Here is a 19,618-nt window from a genome sequence, read left to right on the forward strand (position 1 = left end):
ACCAAATGAGCATGGTTACCAGTAAATCTAACACGTAAAACAATGTTGAGGGTAGGGAAGGAAAAGACATAAATTGGATTTTTATGATCGTAACATCCCATACATTTGGAGTACTAAGATTATGCTGTAACATCTTAGTTTCCTATATTAGACAGAGGTATCTTCTCTTGTTTCTCACCCCATATACCCTTCCTAACCAAAAGCAGTATCAGCTGTCATGGATCCATCATATCCTTGACTTTAATTTTAAAATCTTAACATTTCATTTTTCCTCATAATTTTGATTTTCTATTTCATCAGAATGTGATTAATTTTGGAAGACAATTTCACTATAACTGAAAACACGTCACTGCTCCCCTTATGTTCTAAAGAATTCAAGCAACGTCATTTACAGTAATTTCATATCAACACAGAATTTAACATTCACAAGTGTCAAAGACCTTTCCCGTTGAAAGACCAGTCACAACTAGAATGTTCAAACAAAAGAACACAGATTAACTATAGTGCACCCACCAGAGAGTTGGTTTTGTTTCCCTTTTACTTGAGAACTCTCAAGAACAGATTTGAGACTCCTCAGGAGCACATTTTTCATGGGGTCTAATAACTATTCAGAAGAATTATACTACAATGACACCTAGAAAGAGTATGCTCTAATTAGCTTGTTTTTGACCTGACCTCTTTCGAATTTTCTACAGTAGAAACATCAGCTCAAGTATATGAATAGAATAATTAGGAACTATACTTTTTTAAATAATAAAATTATTACATGACAGGAGCAGCAAATGAAAAAAAAATTAAAAGCATTTTGTATTTTTCCTTTGTTTCTAAAGCAAAATCACTATTTATTTGTAGTTAAGCAAAGAAATAAAAGAATTAAAATTTCTTGACCCTTCCTTATTTCTCAATAGGAACAAAAATGGCCAAATTAATCTAACAATGTTTAGAAAGGCTCTTTGTAAATGTTCAGAGGATCACATCAGGATACTCAAAGAATCAAAGGGGGGAAAAAGGTAACCAGAAGCACCCATCAGTATGTAAAAACTGTCAATACAGACAGGTTACAGAGCTCAGGAACATAAAGAGAACTCATAAAAAGCCTTTTGTAAACACCTGCTCATTTTCATGCTACTGCACCAGCAGTAAATAAAGGTTTTATTTCAAATGTGGCTGAAGCTACACCAGAATCTCTCCAGTAGATAAATACACAATAAAAATAAATCATAATCTGTAATTTATTTTAAAACAGTACCGTAGTAGCTTCATGTCTCCGCTTCCATTCTTGCCTTAAGTCTCATCTCCAGAGTATCCAGGTTCTTTAAAAATGGAAGTATGATGAGCATAACTCCTTTGCTCAAAAATCTCTAACAACCTCCCAACTCACTTGGAAGAGAATTTTCTACAAGGCCCTGCATGATGTAGTCTCTGGCAACTGCTATAGTGTTACCCTCTTCAACTCCAAGGAGAATATGGAATGTCTAAGTAAGGCATGAAAAAAAGTACTGAAAAATAAAATGAATTTCTGATTATGTTTTACTTGGCAGCTTTTTAAAAAAAGTTTTACTAAAGGAAAATGTTATTTAATGTTATTCACTGACTTGTTCTTTTGCTTTAATTTTTGTGGTTGTTCATTAAAAAGAGAGAACATTATTTATGAAGTGGAAATTCCTTTTGTCTCCCTCCCTTCTCATGAATTTGGTATGAGTTATCCAGGCATGTGTTATGTGTTATACAATATGGTAGCCACTATCTACATGTGACTATTTAAATTTAAGTAAAATTAAAAATTCAGTTCTTCAGTCACACTAGGCACATTATCATGGACTCAACAACTACATGTGGCTACAAAATTTAAGTTAATTAAAATTAAAATTAAATAAAATTTAAAATTCAGTTCTTCACTTGTTCTAGTCACATTTCAAAGGCTAATAGCCACATGTGGCTGATAGCTATTGTATTAGCACAGATATAGAACATTTCCTTCTCAGCATAAAGTTCTATTGGACAGTGCTGCTATAGAACTTGTAATACTTTTACTAAAGTTACATGCCCTTAAAAAAAAGTTATTCTATGTTTTTAAAATTAGCATTAATGCTTTCATATCGTATGTATATATCTACAACCTGAAATTTTCTCTTAATATGTTTGTAAGGTCTATTATGCATATTGAGATATAGAATCTAGTTCATTTTAACTGCTGCATAATATTCCATCATAATGCATTTTGGCACAGATAGACACTTAAGTACTTTGCAATTTTTCAGTAATCCAAACTGCCACACCCACACCAACCCTAAGGAAAAAGGCTTCCATGAGAATTCTTGCTTCTCCAAGTCTTCATTAACACTTAAAACAACAAACTTTTGTTTAAAAAATTAATCTAATACTTGTTTTACTTTTCATTTCCCTGATATACGGTGAGGTTGAGTATCTTTTCATGTTTGTTGGCAAATCTTGTTCTACAGATTATCATTTCAGGATCTTTTTTCCTCTGGGTCCTTTTTGTGTTACTGATTTATGGTTCCACTAAATGTGTTGTGAATGAACGTGTCGCAAACATCTCCTCTTGCTCTACTACTTGTCTTTTAAGTTTGTTTCTATTGTCTTTGTTAGGGCAAGAGTTAGTAATGTATTGAGGTAGTCAAATTACTAATCTTCTCTTTTGAGTTCTGCTTTCCTATTTTGAGGTCATAAAGGACGAAATTTTCTTCCAAAAAATATTTTTTGGGGCTATGTACTGTGTGTCTGACATGGTCACGGGTTAGTTTATTTAATCCTTATAAGAATCATCTGAAGTAGATATTGTTACTCTCATTACAGAGATATGGTAATTGAATTTCTTATTGTGGTAAAATATACATAACATAAAATTTACCATTTTAACCATTTTTAAGTGTACAATTCTGTGGCATTAAGTACATTCACATTGTTGTGCAATCATCAGCACTATCTATCTACAGAACTTTCATCTTCCCAAAGTGAAACTCTGTACCATTAAACACCAACTCCCCATTCCACTACAACCCCCAACTCCTGGCAGCCACCATTCTACTTTTTGTCTCTATGAATCAGACTACTCTAGTAACTCATTTAAGTGGTATCATAAAATATTTGTCCTTTTCTGACTGGCTAATTTCACTCAGCATAATGTCTTCAAGGTTCATCAATGTCATAGCATGTGTCAGAACTTCCTTCCTTTTTAAGGCTGAATAATATTCCACAGTTTTAATACACCACACTTTGTTTATCCACTCAACCATCAATAAATACAAGTTGCTTCCACTTTTTGGCTATTGCAAATAATGCTGCTATGAAATGGCTGTACAAATATCTGACTCCCTACTTTCAATTCTTTGGGGTATATACCCAGACATGAATTGCTGGATCATATGGCAATTCTGTTTAATTTTTTGAGGAACCACCATACCATTTTCCACAGAGATCACACAATTTTACATTCCTACCAGCAATGCACAAGGATTTCTCTACACTCTCACCAACAGTTGTTTATTTGCTACATACTTTTGGATAATAGCCATCCTAATAGGTGTGTCTTCCAAAATTATAAAGTTTAGTCTTCACAGGTAGGTCTTCAAAACATCTGATATACATTTTTTTTTTTTTTTTTTTAGACAACACCTTTCTTTTTTTTTTTTAATTTTTATTTATTTATTTATTTATTTATGGCTGTGTTGGGTCTTCGTTTTCTGTGCGAGGGCTTTCTCTAGTTGCGGCAAGTGGGGGCCACTCTTCATCGTGGTGCGCGGGCCTCTCACTATCGCGGCCTCTCTTGTTGCGGAGCACAGGCTCCAGACGCGCAGGCTCAGTAATTGTGGCTCACGGGCCCAGTTGCTCCGCGGCATGTGGGATCTTCCCAGACCAGGGCTCGAACCCGTGTCCCCCTGCATTGGCAGGCAGATCCTCAACCACTGCGCCACCAGGGAAGCCCTGATATACATTTTTGTGTACAGAATAATGTAAGAATCTAATATTAGTTTCCCCCCATATAGAAAGCCACTTGCTTCAGCATCATTTAATGAACAGGCCTCTCCTTCCCCACTAATTTTTAATACCATCTCTATTATAAATCAAGCTCCCATATATGCATGAGTCTATTTCTGGACTTTCTGATTATGCTGATCTACCTGACTATTTCTATACCAGTATAACACTACTTGAGTCACACAGCATTAAAATATATTTTGATATTTGGTAGAGCAGTTTCTTTTTCCTTTCTAAGAATTTATTTGCTATTCTTGGATTTTTTTTCTCCTATATGAATTTTAGAATCAGTTTCCTAATTCCATGAAAATTCGGGTTGATATTTTTATTGGAACTGCATTGAATTTATGATTAACTGGAGATAACTGGCATGTGATACTGAGACTCATCATTCATGAAAGTTTATTATTTCTTCATTTATTCCAGGCATTTTCCCCCATTACTATGTTAAATTAATTCTTTATATAAAATGTTAGACCAGAATCTGATAGACAGATAACTGAAAGAACATTTCTATTCCAAGACTCATAACAGAAACCAAAAAAATAGTTATTGGTTATAAATATAAAATCTGTATACTGTGTGGATTTGGGAGTTATAACAAATAAAATAGATCATATCCAATTCATGAAGTTATTTTTTTAAGTCTAGCGACCTGAAATAATCCTTCAAAATGTAGCTTACATCTCACCACTTTCAGAAAGCCTTCTCTGACCACTCACATACAGTATTTCCCTTATTTTTGCATCTGAAATTTACTGAGGTCTGTGTTAGAAAGGTACAATCTGATAACTTATAGGCAACACATATGTTTTTGGTTTGTGCTTAGTTTGGCCTATATCGTGTTTCTTAAAAACCAGAGACTAAAAAAATTAGGGAATTTCACACAAAAATCATAGGATTTCTGACTTGCAGGTTGTATGTCACTCTCTCTCAGTTAAGGGAGATTCCATTTCCATGCTTCCTTGATTACCAGGGCAGGCAAATCACACACTGATTCTTAAAGCTTCCACCTAAAAGTGACCTGTTAATTTCCAACTCACACTCCATTGGCCAAAGCAAAATCACGAGCAGGCTAAGTTCAAAAATGATGGAAAAGTATAACCCTCCTATGTACCTAGAAGGTTAAAGGACAAAAATATTTCATATAACTGATGACTTCACCTTCAAACTCTTTCCTCCTACCTATTCTTCAAACTACCACTAGAATTACTTTTCAAAAACACAGATTCAGTTATCCCACAGCTCTGCTTAAAAAAAATCTTCATTAAAGTACAACACTTACTGGGGAAAAAGTAAAAATCACTAAAAATGGCATTCAGTACCTTTTATAATCTACTCCAAACTCCCTTACCATCTTCTTTTCCCATTATTTCCCCTCACATCACCTACTCTCCAAGCCTTTCTCAATATGTGTTGGCTATATTCCAAAATTTAGCTCAAGCATCATTTCCTCAATTCAGTCTCACTTTCCTTTTTTGGGAAAAAAATTAAGTACCACATCCTCTACAAATCACATTATTTACAATAAGCACTAGTATTGGCTAATTCAAAGTAGTTAATATGTGCCAGGCACTTGAAACATAACTGCTGTGTGTCTACTAGAATGTTAGGTCCCTAGATTAAGTAACAATGTTCTTGTTTACCTTGGTGTTCCCTATAGCATAACATCCAACACATAAAAACTCAAAATACTGGCCTAAAGAATGTAAATACAAGACGAGATAATAAATGTCATTGACATTTTACTTAAGTTTCATTTACTTTTAAGCTTATCTTGACTCTTTCTAAAGCTAAAATGGACCAAGAGACTTAAACAAAAACTTTTAGATGGAATTCCCTAGCGGTCCATTGGTCAGGACTCCAAGCTTCCACTTCAGGGAACACGGGTTCAAACCCTGGTTGGGGAACTAAGATCCCGCAAGTCACGTGGCATGGCCAAAATATAAATAAATAAAACAACTATCATTAAACTATTAAAAAAGAAAACTTTTAGATACTGCAGACTATGCTTTGGCTAGGCCCATCTGTTGGGTTTAGTCTTGACTGCTTTTGGAAATAGTTTAGTTGCCAAGACCTAAGTTGGGATAGTTATGAAGACAACCGAGCAGTCAAATTACAGCAGTAAATACTTTTAATACAATCATCTCACATCTTTCAGTAATTTCAAGTTCAAAAGCACTTTAGCAAACTAAATAAAAACACACATTTGAAATAATAGCTATTTGTTTACAAATTTTAATAGTTCTAATAAAACATCTGTTTCTGCTTCACTACTGATAAGTTAGATTGAAGTAGGGGATTGTGGACAGATTTAATGATTTTAGCCTGCTACTGTTCACGTATTAACATTTAAAAATGTAATATTTAAGAAAAACTTTAAGTTGTTTTATAGGTATGCATACCATAATGAAGAACTAGGAAAAAGTACCATGATAAAGCTAATGGAAGAAAAAGTCTTAAGAAAGACATTGTGAACAGTGTGATATATTAAAGTCTAGTGAAAAAAGAACTAAAAGTAGGCCAATAGACTTGGCAATTTGAACAATTCCAGTACAGTAATGAAGGAGGAGGCCAGAATATAATCTTATGAGAGTCAATGGAGGTAAGGAGGTAGAATATGTGAGTATAAGCTATTATTTCAGGAATTCTTGAAATAAATGGAAGAAAAGGTTTAATGGCAGAATGCAGTGAAGTTCTGTTGTTTTTGGGATACAGGACACTTAAACATCTTTGTAGGCGGAGGAACGGGTCAGTGGAGATGAGCAAGGTTTCAAGAGAGGATGGGATCAGAGAATAAGTCAAAGCATTAGCCATGGAAAAGAGAAAGGTCATTTCTAGTCAAAGAAAGTTGAGTCAGTAGAATGGATGGAAAACCCTGTTCTGCTACTATTTCCATGTCTTAAAAGAGCCATCTGCAAAGTTAACAGCAAGTAACCTGCCCCTATTTATGAGGAAATTCTCACTTTTATATTATATGGTAAGATAGTAACATTTCCCATTGATTTTTGGAGGGATAAAACAACTTCTATCTCCTTTCTACTTTTATTGGCTGCTACGCATTATCTAATGGAAAGAGTAGCTATTATCAATCCAAAGATCTTTGACTTTTTATTAAAAATAAACAATACACTCGGGACTTCCCTGGTGGTCCAGTGGCTAAGACTCCCCACTTCCACCACAGGGGTGCAGGTTCGATCCCCGGTTGGGGAACTAAGATCCTGCATGCCATGCGCCGCGGCCAAAAATTTTTTAAAAATTAAAAAATAAACAATACACTTAACTTTTTTCCTGTTTATTAAAAAATAATACACTTAACATTTCATGTTTTAGAAGTAACATCGTATCCATTTGTCAAATTAGTTTAGAACAAGAGTAAAATAAAATTTTAAGAAAAAAATGTAATCATTGAACACCCAGTATTTGATAAAGGAGGTAACACAGAAATAAGAACCCCATAAATCATTCTCTTGAGAGTCTGTCATCTAATCAGGAAGATGAAACACATGAAATATCAGATTCTCAGGCAACACATTTTTAAGTTCAAATAAGAATACAAACTGAGGGGGGGACACGTGCTGATAAAATTATCCGAAACCAAGGACAGGTTATTGAACCAACACTTAGTTTTCCACTCAATGCAAAGGTTTGCAGTGGTCATTGAGATATGATGTAACTCAATCGGTGGTCAGTCAACCCATTATTTCATGTCCAACAATTTCCCAGCATGGATTTCTGGCATGGATATATAATTTACTGCATCTACTACTTAAGGAAAAAGTTATTTTGGTATTTAAATTTGATGCAACTTCCCTTAAGAATTCTACTAAGGCAACATCTTTACCTGTAATTTGCAGGTAAATGTGCAGTATCTACATACCACCTCAGTTCACTTCTGACACTTTCATATGCCTACACATTGTTATTGCTAATTTCAGAATGAATTAGGGAAATTCTAGAAGCTACCTAGAATGTTTGCAAATGTATGGAAGCAGCTTTAGAAGGGTCAAGTTCAGAGAGGCTTAGGCCTCTTAAGAGAATGTATTACACAGATCTTACAAAAATGAAGAATCATGAAGAAACACGCTTACAGTAAAGGAACATGAGAAATATTCAAAACTAACAAAAGTAGGGGCTTCCCTGGTGGCACAGTGGTTAAGAATCCGCCTGCCAATGCAGGGGACATGGGTTCAATCCCTGGTTAGGGAAGATCCCACATGCCGCGGAGCAACTAAGCCTGTGCGCCACAACTACTGAGCCTGCGCTCTCGAGCCTGCGAGCCAAACTACTGAGCCCGTGCCCTAGAGCCCGTGCACCACAACTACTGCGCCCACGCGGCACAACTACTGAAGCCCGCACACCTAGAGCCCGTGCTCTGCAACAAGAGAAGCCACCGCAATGAGAAGCCCGCGTGCCGCAATGAAGAGTAGCCCTCGCTCACCACAACTAGGGAAAGCCCGCGTGCAGCAACGAAGACCCAACGCAGCCAATAAATAAATAAATAAATAAACCTCACTGCTTAAAAAAAAAAAAAACTAACAAAAGTAAACGAAAAATAACTGAAGTCTGTGCAAGGATGCAATATAGGATCACAAGATGATTTCAACTTTCTAAAAGGAAAAGGTTTATTAGTCATAAGCCATGATAGACCCTTGTAAAAGTACCTACAAAACATTGAAAATTTCATGAAATCTCAAACAAAACTATTTCTTAATAGTCAAAATATTAGACTACTTTGAATAAAGGAAGACAAGTCATTGACAGTGATATGGAAATAGGAAAAAGCTGACAACTAAAAGTGTTCTTAAGGTGGGTTATAAAAATAGTCCCAAAATTTGGACATAAAATACATTACATAAAAGTCTAACACAGTCATCTCTTTTGTGAATGGAGGACTGGAAAGATAATCAGTGTAGAATTCAAAAGAGGCAGAAATTTCTTCTTTAGCTGAAAGCAGAGAGAATATCCTGAGATAGAAATCTATCTGGAGGCCATCTGCCCCAACAGTATGGAACAAGACAGATGATAATATTAAAACAACTGAAAATTCACTTAATTTTAATAAGAATGTAAAAGAAACCATATATACCAAATTTAAAGAAAAGAGAGGTATTACTTATTAATTCATCCATGTATCATAATTACTAGAAGGAATTTATCAGTGTTAAGATTGTACATACAAACATTCTATGGGTTTTCTGGATCTTGCCAAGAGTATGCCATGTTTACTTTTTCATGTGTTACTTTTAAAGTCTACATTGTAAACCCAGAAATAAGATACTTTGAGTCTTTTTTTTTTTTTTTAACCAAAAGGCAAGTTTGATAATCTCGCATATCCCAAAAGTTTAAATCAAAGCAAATAGATAAAATTCTTATTCCTAGGAGAAAATTAAATTAAGAAAATAGAACATTTTCTCCACAAGTTATTTAGTGTTGGAATACAGTAACCAGCAGTAAGGGAAGCTTCTTACCATAAGGTTATCTGTGAGGCGATTTTCTTGGGACTGATTTCTTTCTCTTTGGATAACTAGTGAAAGGCTTATAGTTTACACACAAAGAAACACTTAGAGTCTATATACTAACCTGGCCCAGTCCAGGCATACCTCCTCCAAGTCTAAGAAGTCTGTCCATATTTCTAGAAAACAGAAACAAAGAAAAACGTTCCTAAGCACAAAAGTGTTTACTCAATTGCTATCTACATAATTCACCTTCAGTCACTCAGTATGTCAAAAATATTGGTGGTAATTACAACACAACATCAGACTTCCTGTTAATTAACACCACATATTAATTCAAGAAGCTGTCTTCCATGCTAATTAACAGACCTTATTTTACTGCTTTGGTTTTGGGTTATCCCCAGTTTTAAAGACAAGCAATCTTAGCATACTTTCAAAACTTTGCTATCATTAAGTTAATTATATTTTCTTATTGTTACCTAATAAAGTACCTGAATGAGGAAAAAGTGCCTGAAATGCTTATCATATGTATGATTGAATTTCCTTCAATTTGTCCAGAGTGTACAAATAAAAATCCTCACTTTTAAATTAAATTTTAACATCCTCATTAGTAAGTTCTGTGCTAATTAACTTACAGCTTGTCAGTTATCATCAAAACTACATGTGAAAGACATTGTGAGCAGATTATGGATCTCTGAATTAGCATCAAAGGCTTTTTAAAAACGAACTCATTATACTAAAAGAAATATAAAGTAATATTGCATTAAATGCATTAAGATAGTGTTCTAGAATCCACACAGATAGTTTGCATTATTTCAGATACTGTAAAGATATACACCTTTTTCACTAAGGAAATTTGGCTGCTGTTCTCAATTACAATTTTAGAGTTAATCAGTACAAAGAGAATTAACTTTGAAATATCAATCTGATTTGTTTTTTATGTCTGGAATAACTACAGAAGATATTCTTATAAGCTTGAAAAATTCACAGAAGAAATCAAAGGAAAAAACAACAAGGGTACTAGTATGGCCACAAATACACAAAAAGGAGTAATCAAATTATAAAAATTAATATTAGTACAACTAAATACTTTAAACATGACAATGAAGCATTTTTTTCTACTTAAAAATTGCTACTATGCCTTAAAATTCCTCTTCTTCCTAGGTGTATGCTTTAGAAAATGGTATTACCACAAATTATATTCTAAATTAAATGCTAACAGATTACTTTAGTCATTTGTCCATGTTGTTTTACTAGTCAGAACAGCTATACAAACTTTTCAATAATGTACTTATGATCATTACATTACTGCCTAATTATATTTGTTGAATCCTGCAAACAATTTAATCCTGTGAATATTTAACACTGTTGGTACAGCAAACTTCATTCAAGTCCATGTTTAGAAAAGTGCACAAATGATACAGCCATGGAACCTGTACAAAGTGAACACACCACCATAACCACCACCAAGATGAAGAAAGAGAACCTTGTCCGCACCTAAGAACCTCTCATATCCCCTTCCTAGTCTCTACCACCCTGCAAAGGTAGAATTCCAACTTCCAACAGCACAGATCACTTCTGTTGCTCTTGAATTTTATGTAAACAAAATAATATATGTTGTCTGGCTTGTTTCACTCCACAAGTTTGTGAGACTGACAACAGCTAAACTCATTTTAAAAAATGAAAAGGCACACAAGAAAACTGGATAGTCCAAACAAAATTTCCACTTTATAACCTTACCTCACCCTCCTAATAGCAACATTTACAAATAAAATCTCCATCAAATTCTTATTAAAATTCCTCAACTCAAATATGGCATTCGATACATGCCACTTTTTAAAGGCTGTAGACTGAAAACAAAACAAAACCCTGTGTATTTTAAAATATAAAATACGTTTATTCCTCTACAATACATTACCCCCTTCAAAAAAATTCTTTTGGCCTAGTTCAAGCTTACAAACGTAAAGAACAAATGGGAAAAAAAAACTTTAGACATTCTATATATTCCAGGCCAAAGTCAATTCCCAGCTGTGTTCAGTTTATCTATTCCCCCTGTGTTGTTTCTGATAACTTTACACAGACTCCAGATGCTGTGAATATACATGAGCAATGTGAGGAGCAGAGGGAAAGAAAATCTGGCAGGTCAAATTTGTGTTTTTAACAAAATTAGATGTCTCAGCAAACAAGAAAAAATTTAACAAACTAAATATTTGAAGATAATAAGGTTCAATAAAAATACTAACATTTTGAATGAAATACATCGATAAATGTTCTAAATCATACTACTTTAAAAAAAGTTTCTAGAAAGCAGACAAGGACAAAAATGCTAGTTATCTAAATGACTTTCATGAGCCCCTCAATCTGGGCTTTTGATGTGTGCTAAAACTGATACATTTTCATAACATCTTTATGACATATCCTGTAAGGATAGATAAAAGTAAAATATATTCTTAATGCTCACCTGGTCAGTAACTACAACTCTTGTGGTGTTAAGCTTCAATTTGTTGAGTTTGACAAATTTCTTCTTAACTCAAGCTCTTGCTAATACTGGCAGGTATGGTTTTTCCCAAGTTTTTATTTTTATTTTTTTTCTCTCCTAAAAAAAAGTAAATAAAATAAGATACAATTATTTTGAGAACTAAGGAGGGAAATACACCAAGAGCTTTAAAAGAAGCAAAATTCCTAAAAACAAAATAGAAATCAAAATTGATTTTTAATTACCATTTCCTGAGAGTACAGAATGAAATACCATCCAAGGGAGCTATAGAGCATAGTGATTACCCCTATCCAAATTTTGTTTCTAAAGTTTCTTTTCTGTTCTAATTATATGTAAAGATTGACATTTCATGACTTTCAGTCTTTCTAGAGGTGTTTTAAAGAACAAAGAAGATTTATTCATTTTTTAAATAGAACAAAATTCATTCTATTGAGCAATTACCATATAGGTTCATTGCACATTATTAGAAATCTATAACATATTGTGGAATCTTAGTGGTTAATTTTCCTATATCTTTAAGGTTTGTTATTTCATTATCCTAGGAATTACTTCGTCATGTCTTAATCAGTTATTCCCAACTATGCCAAAAAAGACTAAAATAATAAGAAAATGGAAGAATGGTAACAATCATCCCAAATGATGCAAGAGTGAAATAAATTATAGCCCTTGCATCATCCTTCAGTTTTTATTGTGCTGCCCAAAGCACTGCTTCATCTTTCAAAAAGATATAAAAGACTGGAGACATCATCTTTGTAGTCTTTTTTTTAGCTTTCATTGAACACAGTTGAGAATTCAGAATTCTTCATTTTCCTCCCATAATGGCAAAGAGAAAACTGACAGAGAAAAAAAGTTTCGCAATTATTAGAGAATCACAAGGTGAATGTAAAGAAACAAGTAACAGCACTCTAATGATAACAAACCTGACATAAGCCAAGGTTTCTTTGGCACTACTGACATTCAGAACCAAATAATTTTTTATTGTAGGGGGCTGTCTTGGGCATTATAGGATGTTTAGCAACATCCCTGGCCTCTACGCACTGCATGCCACCAGCCGTGATAATCAAAACTGTCTCCAAAGAGGGAACCCTCCTACCCTGTTGGTGGGAATGTAAACTGGTACAGCTGTTATGGAAAACAATATGGAGGTTTCTTAAAAAACTAAAAATAAAGCTACCATATGATCCAGCAATCCCGCTCCTGGGCATATATCCAGAAAAGATGAAAATGCTTAATTAGAAAAGATACACGTACTACAATGTTCATAGCAGCACTATTTACAATACCCAAGACATGGAAGCAACCCAAGTGTCCATCAACAGATGACTGGTTCAAGAACATGTGGTACATATACACAATGGAATATTACTCAGCTATAAAAAAGAATGAAACATTACCATTTGCAGCAACATAGATGGACCCAGAGATTATCATACTAAATGAAGTGAGTCAGACAGAGAAAGATAAAAATTATATAATATCACTTATATGTGGAATCTAAAAAATAATACAAATAAATCTACGTACAAAACAGAAACAGACTCACATAGAAAACAAACATGGTTACCAAAGGGGAAAGGGGGTGGGGGAGGGATAAATTAGGAGTATGGGATTAACAGTATAAACTACTATACATAAAATAGATAAGCAATAAGGATTTGCTGTATAACACAGGGAACAATATTCAATATCTTGTAATAACCTATAATGGAAAATAATCTGAAAAATATATATTTATATAACTGAATCACTTTGCTGTACCCCCGAAACTAACACAGTGTTGTAAATCAACTACACTTCAATTTTAAAAAAATGTCTCCAGACATTGCCAAATGTCCCCTAGAAGGGAAAAATCATCCCAGTTCAGAACCACTAATATAAACAAAATCTCAGACCACTGACAATATCCTATATCAATTTTCTCGAACTTAAAAATTAATGACTGTTGGAAACAGTTTGAGAGCTCTTCAAAAAGCTCAACACAGAATTACCACATGACCCAGAAATTCTACTCCTAGGTATGTATCCAAAAGAACTGAAACAGGTATTCAAAACAAGAACATGTACATGCATATTTATAGCATCACTATTCACAACAGCCAAAAGGTGGAAACAGCCCAAATGTCCATCAAAGGGGGTAAGGATAAACAAATTCTATATATACATACAATGGAACATATGGAATATTATTCAACTATAAAAAGGAATGAAATACTGGTAATTGTTACAACATGGATGAACGTCAAAACATTATGCTATGTGAAAGAAGCCATGCACAAAAAGGTCACATATTGAATGATTCCGTTTACATGAAATATCCAAAATATATAAATCCATAGAGACAAAATGCAGGTTGGTGATTGCCAGGGGCTGAGGGAGGGAATAAAATGGAGAAACTGCTTAATGGATTTTACTTTAGAAGAATGGAAAATGTTTTGGAACTACATAAAGGGGGTAGTTGCACAACATTATGAATGTACTAAATGGTATTGAACTGTTCACTTTAAAATGGTTAATTTTGTGTTATGTGAATTTTACCTCGAAAAATTACTTTCTAAAGGATCAATGACTTGAACAATATATTTCTAAGACCAGAAAGGAAATATGACATTCCCATCCAGTTAGTATTCAACAAGGACTTCATTATACACTATTTTACAACAAGAACCTGTTTTGCTAAAGAGATGACATATTCTGTTATCTTTTATGATGTTAATACAGTTGATAAGTGGACAAATGCTGAAGTGTACACAAAGGTGAGTAAAAGGAAAGAATGTAGAAATTTTAAAAAATCATTGGATTAACTCTAATTGGTGTTTATAAATCTAAAAATAAAAATGTTTCATAAGCAAAGATGATGGACATCTCCACTTCAACAAAATTATAAGCTTGTTTTAAAAAGTATTGCATCAGGGAAGATGAAAAAGGTCTGGAGATGGATGGTGGTGATGATTGCACAACAATGTGAATGTACTTAATGCCACTGAACTGTATGCCTAAAAATGGTTAAAATGGTAAATTTTATGATATGCATATTTTAACACACATACACACATACAAAGTATTGCGAGTGCAAGTAGAACCAAAAGAAAAGATAAGCTGGGGCCTATTAGAGTAGAGACACATTTAAAATGTGGAACTGATCTTTGTAAGATGGATATGTTCCAGGTTCATGCATGATGGATGATGAGCAGTTAATTACATTCCAACAATGTTGTCCATTTCAGGTACATACACCTTCAAATGACTTAAAGGTGTAAGAAATTTTAAAAGGTCTACTGGACCCAGATGGTAAATGGTGATGACTGTTTTTCTTGGTATATGAGGTTAAAAGCTATGAGTCTGCAGTCTAAGTGCCAGGGTTCAAATACTGGCTCTAACACGTTTTAGCTCTGTATCCTTGGGTCAGTTTCCTCTCTCAGGCTCAGTTTCCTCATCTGCAAAATAGGGATAATGATAGTATCCACCTCATAGAGATGTTTAGATAATTAAATAAGATAATGAACATAAACAACATTTAACCAATGCTTGGCACATAGCAAGTAAACAATGAATGCCAGCTGCTGTCATCAGCACCAACACCCTGAGCATAGCTACAGTTCATCCAGCATGGGTTCTTCTTCCCATAGAGTTTGCCATTTAGTGAATTTCAAAACACGGCATGTTTCACAGTACTAAATGAATCACACTGGAGAAGAGGGACTTGCATTTTGCAGAACTTCGCAAAGGGGTTCATAAAATTAAAAGTGTTACACTAGAACATAAAAGAATACTTCCAGTGCTTAGAAATAAAAGCAATGCAAAAGGTCTATGGATCTAAACCAAGTTTTTACACCTATCAAAAAGCAGAGGACTCAACAGCTTATTCATGATCTGATTAACTAAAACATTAAGAGATAATATGAATAAAGTGTTTATGCCTAATATGTCACACATAATGTTGAGAATCCTAATTGGTAAAAAAAAAAAGTGCAAAATAAGTATCAGTACTTTCAAAAGCCTGATGATTTTCCACTTCTTCACCTCACAACTGAGCTAACAAAATCATGAAGCCCTTATCTGTTCAGGTTTTTCTACTGTTTCCTACCTCATTTTTCATTTTTTACTCCTCAACCCATGCTGCAGTTATATACTATTACTTCTCAGATTGATGCTAAATCCTTTAACTACTCCGTATCTGTGATCTCACTGTATTTCTAATTCCTCTACTGTCTGATTTGTGGAAAGTAATTAGGAACTTCTTTCTCTCACTTTCTTAAGGGCTTCCTTCAGTGGAAAAAATAGTCAACGTTAAACTTAATTATACAAATAAGGTTTTGAAAGTAAGATTCCCCCCATTTAGAACAGTGAGGATGGAATTATCATGAATATCTTCTTGTGCTATCTCCTAATTACTGCACTGAAGCAAAATATTTATTACATACTACCTTGTTTATAAGGTGATACGGAAACAGAGCCACAAAGGAATTTAGTGACTTTCACTGAAAGAATTTACAATCTACCTGGGGAGGCACGATATAAACCCATAGAAAAAACATAGAGTGAAAGAATAGTAGTATTGAGCCGGAAAGGCTCTGGAGGCAATCAGACCTAGATTTGAATCCTGGCTTCATCACCTGCCCTCTATATGATGTGAACAAGTTACCTTCTTTTAGCCTCTAGACTTCATCTATAAAATGAGAATAATATCTTCCGTTCAAGTCTGTTGTAAGAAAAAAATGCAAAGCACCTAATATAGTGCCTGAAACATTCATAGGTACTCAGTACCTGTTGTCATTGTTATTATCTTAGAGCCAGGAAAGATTATTTAATCCAATTCTCACTTTACAGATGGGGACACCAAAATATCATAAAACAGAATATGAGTGTCAAATGAGTGCAACAAACTGGGTATATGACAAGTTCACGAGTACTAAATCACAAGTATTCAGGTAAGGCTTTCACAGGGGGACAATGACTTATGAAACAAACATTGCTATAACATTTAAAACAATTAAATAGAAGCACAATTGCTCCTTGTTATTGATTTTCAAACATGGGTTCTGAAATTAGATATTAAACACAAGGGCTACAGACAAGTATAAAAATAGAATAAACCCATGTCAAACAGGTTAAAAATCCAGCTTTTCAATTAGAACAGCAATATAATATTTATCAAGCCCCTTGGGGGAAAAAAAAAAAATCTCCCAAACTCAACAGGTGAGGCTTCATTGAAAGATCATGACTTCAAAACTTTCTTCTGCTGGCCAGATGCAATTCTGTCCTGGGACGAATTCTAGACAATATTCAGGCTTCTCACTAAATAGCACTTCACTAAACACATCTTGTAGTTAATTCTGAGCCACCACGTATCTTAATCTCTTCAAATGCACAATAACCCATTTAAATTTATATGTTTAAAAGAAACATAATTTAAACTTTAAATGAGCCAGTTGCTAGCTTTATAGGACAAGACTAGAAGGCCACCATTAATTATATTAATCATCTCCACTATAACTGTATTCAGTTCTTTTTTATTTCAACATTATCGGTGGCTGTCTTCTTGCTTACTCACAAACATTAAGTCAGCAGCACTAAATACTTTTGTGAGCAATGAAAAAAAATGATTTTCACTACAGAAGTGCATTTCTTGCTAATTTTTAAAGCCTCTTCCTTGCCTTTCCCAACTTTTGGATACCATTTTAATTTCAAGAATTTTTCCTTAGGTCACTAGGTTTATATTCAAACTCCTTCGAGAAATTTACATTTTTCTTCTTTTGCCTGACACAATGCAGTGACCCCAGGAAAATTAAGTTCCAAGATGTAACACACAGTAGCAGATTTCTGCTTTACTGAAAACAGGAAATGTAATCAATTCATCAGCAACTACTCAAGTGGGACAAACTGAAAGTTAAAAGGCAGAGCAGGAATAACCATACTTTGTTTTAAAGAGTTTCAAGGTTAAAAACCAGTGCACCTCTGGGGTTTTGTTTGTTTCTGAAAGCAGTTGAAAACCTAACACCATGAGAAAAGGGGTCAAGGCCTAAGGTTAGCACAAGTGATAAAGCAAACATGCATTCAACGGGAAAGTTAATTTTATTCTCTCGCCCTTGTTTCCTGTCTGGCGGGAAGTTTTTCAACACAGGGGTAAGTTTCAACAGAACACAGACAAACAGAAGCCAAAACCAAGGGTCCTCTCTGAATAGAGAGGAGAGGCTCCCAAGATGTGGTGAATTCAGCGGAGCAGAAACGCTTGGAGGAAGGAGACCACATCCAGACCTAACTTAGTCAGAGACCCGGGTAGACAGCGTGGAGGACGAAGGAACCTGGACTCCACCCTCACCGCCCGGGCCCCCAGTGGAAACTCGGCTGAGCAACGTGACTCAGGAAAGCACGGCGCTGGCAGCGGCCTAGCGCGGCTACCTCCGCGGACCGCTGGGGCCTGCGTTCCCCGTCTTACCTGAAGGCGGGCGGAGCAGGAGGCCGCGGTCTGGACCCTTGTCTTCCAGCAGCGGTGACGCAACGGCGGCGGCGGCGAGAGCGACAGCAGCAGCTCCGACTCGGCCGGGCTCTGGCTCCGCGAACCGGCGATGAATCAGCCCGATTCCATTCAAAAGAGTCGCCCAGGCCTCCGCCGCGAAGCACTTCCGGGTTCACTGCTCCGCTTCGGCTTCCGTTTCCCCAGCGGCCAATTGAAGACGACTCGGGAGGCGAGCGGGAGTCCCAGGAGGAGCGCCCGGGACAGACTACGCGGGCCCCCTGCTTCAGGCGTCCCGGCTTGGAGGGCGGGGCGGAAGTTAGCGCTAGGGCCGCTCCCACCCCTCCGACATCCTCCCTTCTCTGCCCGCACCTCTCCCTCCCCAGTTCTGCGCGCCCGGCTGGCGCCGAGATGGAACTGCAGGAATGCGAAGGCCGGAACCCTTTCTTCGTTTTGGTGTTCACCGCGGCCCTACTTCAAAACTAAAAGGTTCACTTGGACTAAGATTAACTTGGTCATCTGAGAAGCAAGAGAGAAAAGGGAGAGGTGTGAAAAGAGCGGAAATCGGTCGGATGTTCTTTTCCATAGTGCAGTCTACCCACCTTCTTGTCTTTACCAGTTTGCAAAGGTTGAATTTCAAGGAAAACAAACATTTCCCTAATGGTAAAACCAACTATTTTAAGCCCAATTTAATTTACAAGGTTTAAGAAATCATATACTCACGTTTCTCCAGGTAATTATCATCACCAATAGCGTTTCACCCATTATCTGCTCTGCTAGGTTTTCAGAGAGCAAAACCGCCCAAGAAATGACTATTGACAAGTTTATATCACATTCTGTTTAGGGCAGCACGTTTACCAAGTCCCTCTCACTTTGTCAGATATGTTCTAAATGACTAGCATCTTTAAAGCATTCCTAAATCAAGAATGGTGATGAATCTACTGGATGGAGGGAAAGGAAGGATTGTGGCATCTGAATCCAAAACTGTTTGAGTGGCACAATTACACAGAATTTCCCACTCAAAGATCTTTATCTAAAAAATACATAAATTTTTTCAATCACAGGTAATGTTAATTATATTTGGATCCATGTCTTTATGTTTTCCCTCAAACCTGTGCCTCCTCCCTTTTTTTTTTTTTTTTTTGGTAGATGACCCCATCCTCCATTTAGTGTCCCTAATCAGATCTGAGAATAGACAGACCTTACCTCTGA

General features: G+C 35.5%; 1 protein-coding gene across 1 annotated transcript in view; it reads right to left on the reverse strand.

Moving 5' to 3' along the window:
• Positions 1–18,688, reverse strand: part of PSMD14 (proteasome 26S subunit, non-ATPase 14) — a 90,707-nt gene extending 72,019 nt beyond the window's left edge. Inside the window, exons 1-3 of the mRNA XM_068545008.1 lie at positions 18,389–18,688; positions 11,917–12,051; positions 9,583–9,634 (exon numbers count right to left, since the gene is read on the reverse strand). Of these exons, the coding sequence (XP_068401109.1) occupies positions 9,583–9,630 (48 nt within the window). The 5' untranslated portion in view covers positions 9,631–9,634; positions 11,917–12,051; positions 18,389–18,688. The remainder of the gene's footprint in view (positions 1–9,582; positions 9,635–11,916; positions 12,052–18,388) is intronic.
• Positions 18,689–19,618: the final 930 nt, after the last annotated feature.

The sequence above is a fragment of the Eschrichtius robustus genome, chromosome 5 (genome assembly GCF_028021215.1).
Source record: "Eschrichtius robustus isolate mEscRob2 chromosome 5, mEscRob2.pri, whole genome shotgun sequence".
NCBI lineage: Eukaryota > Metazoa > Chordata > Mammalia > Artiodactyla > Eschrichtiidae > Eschrichtius > Eschrichtius robustus.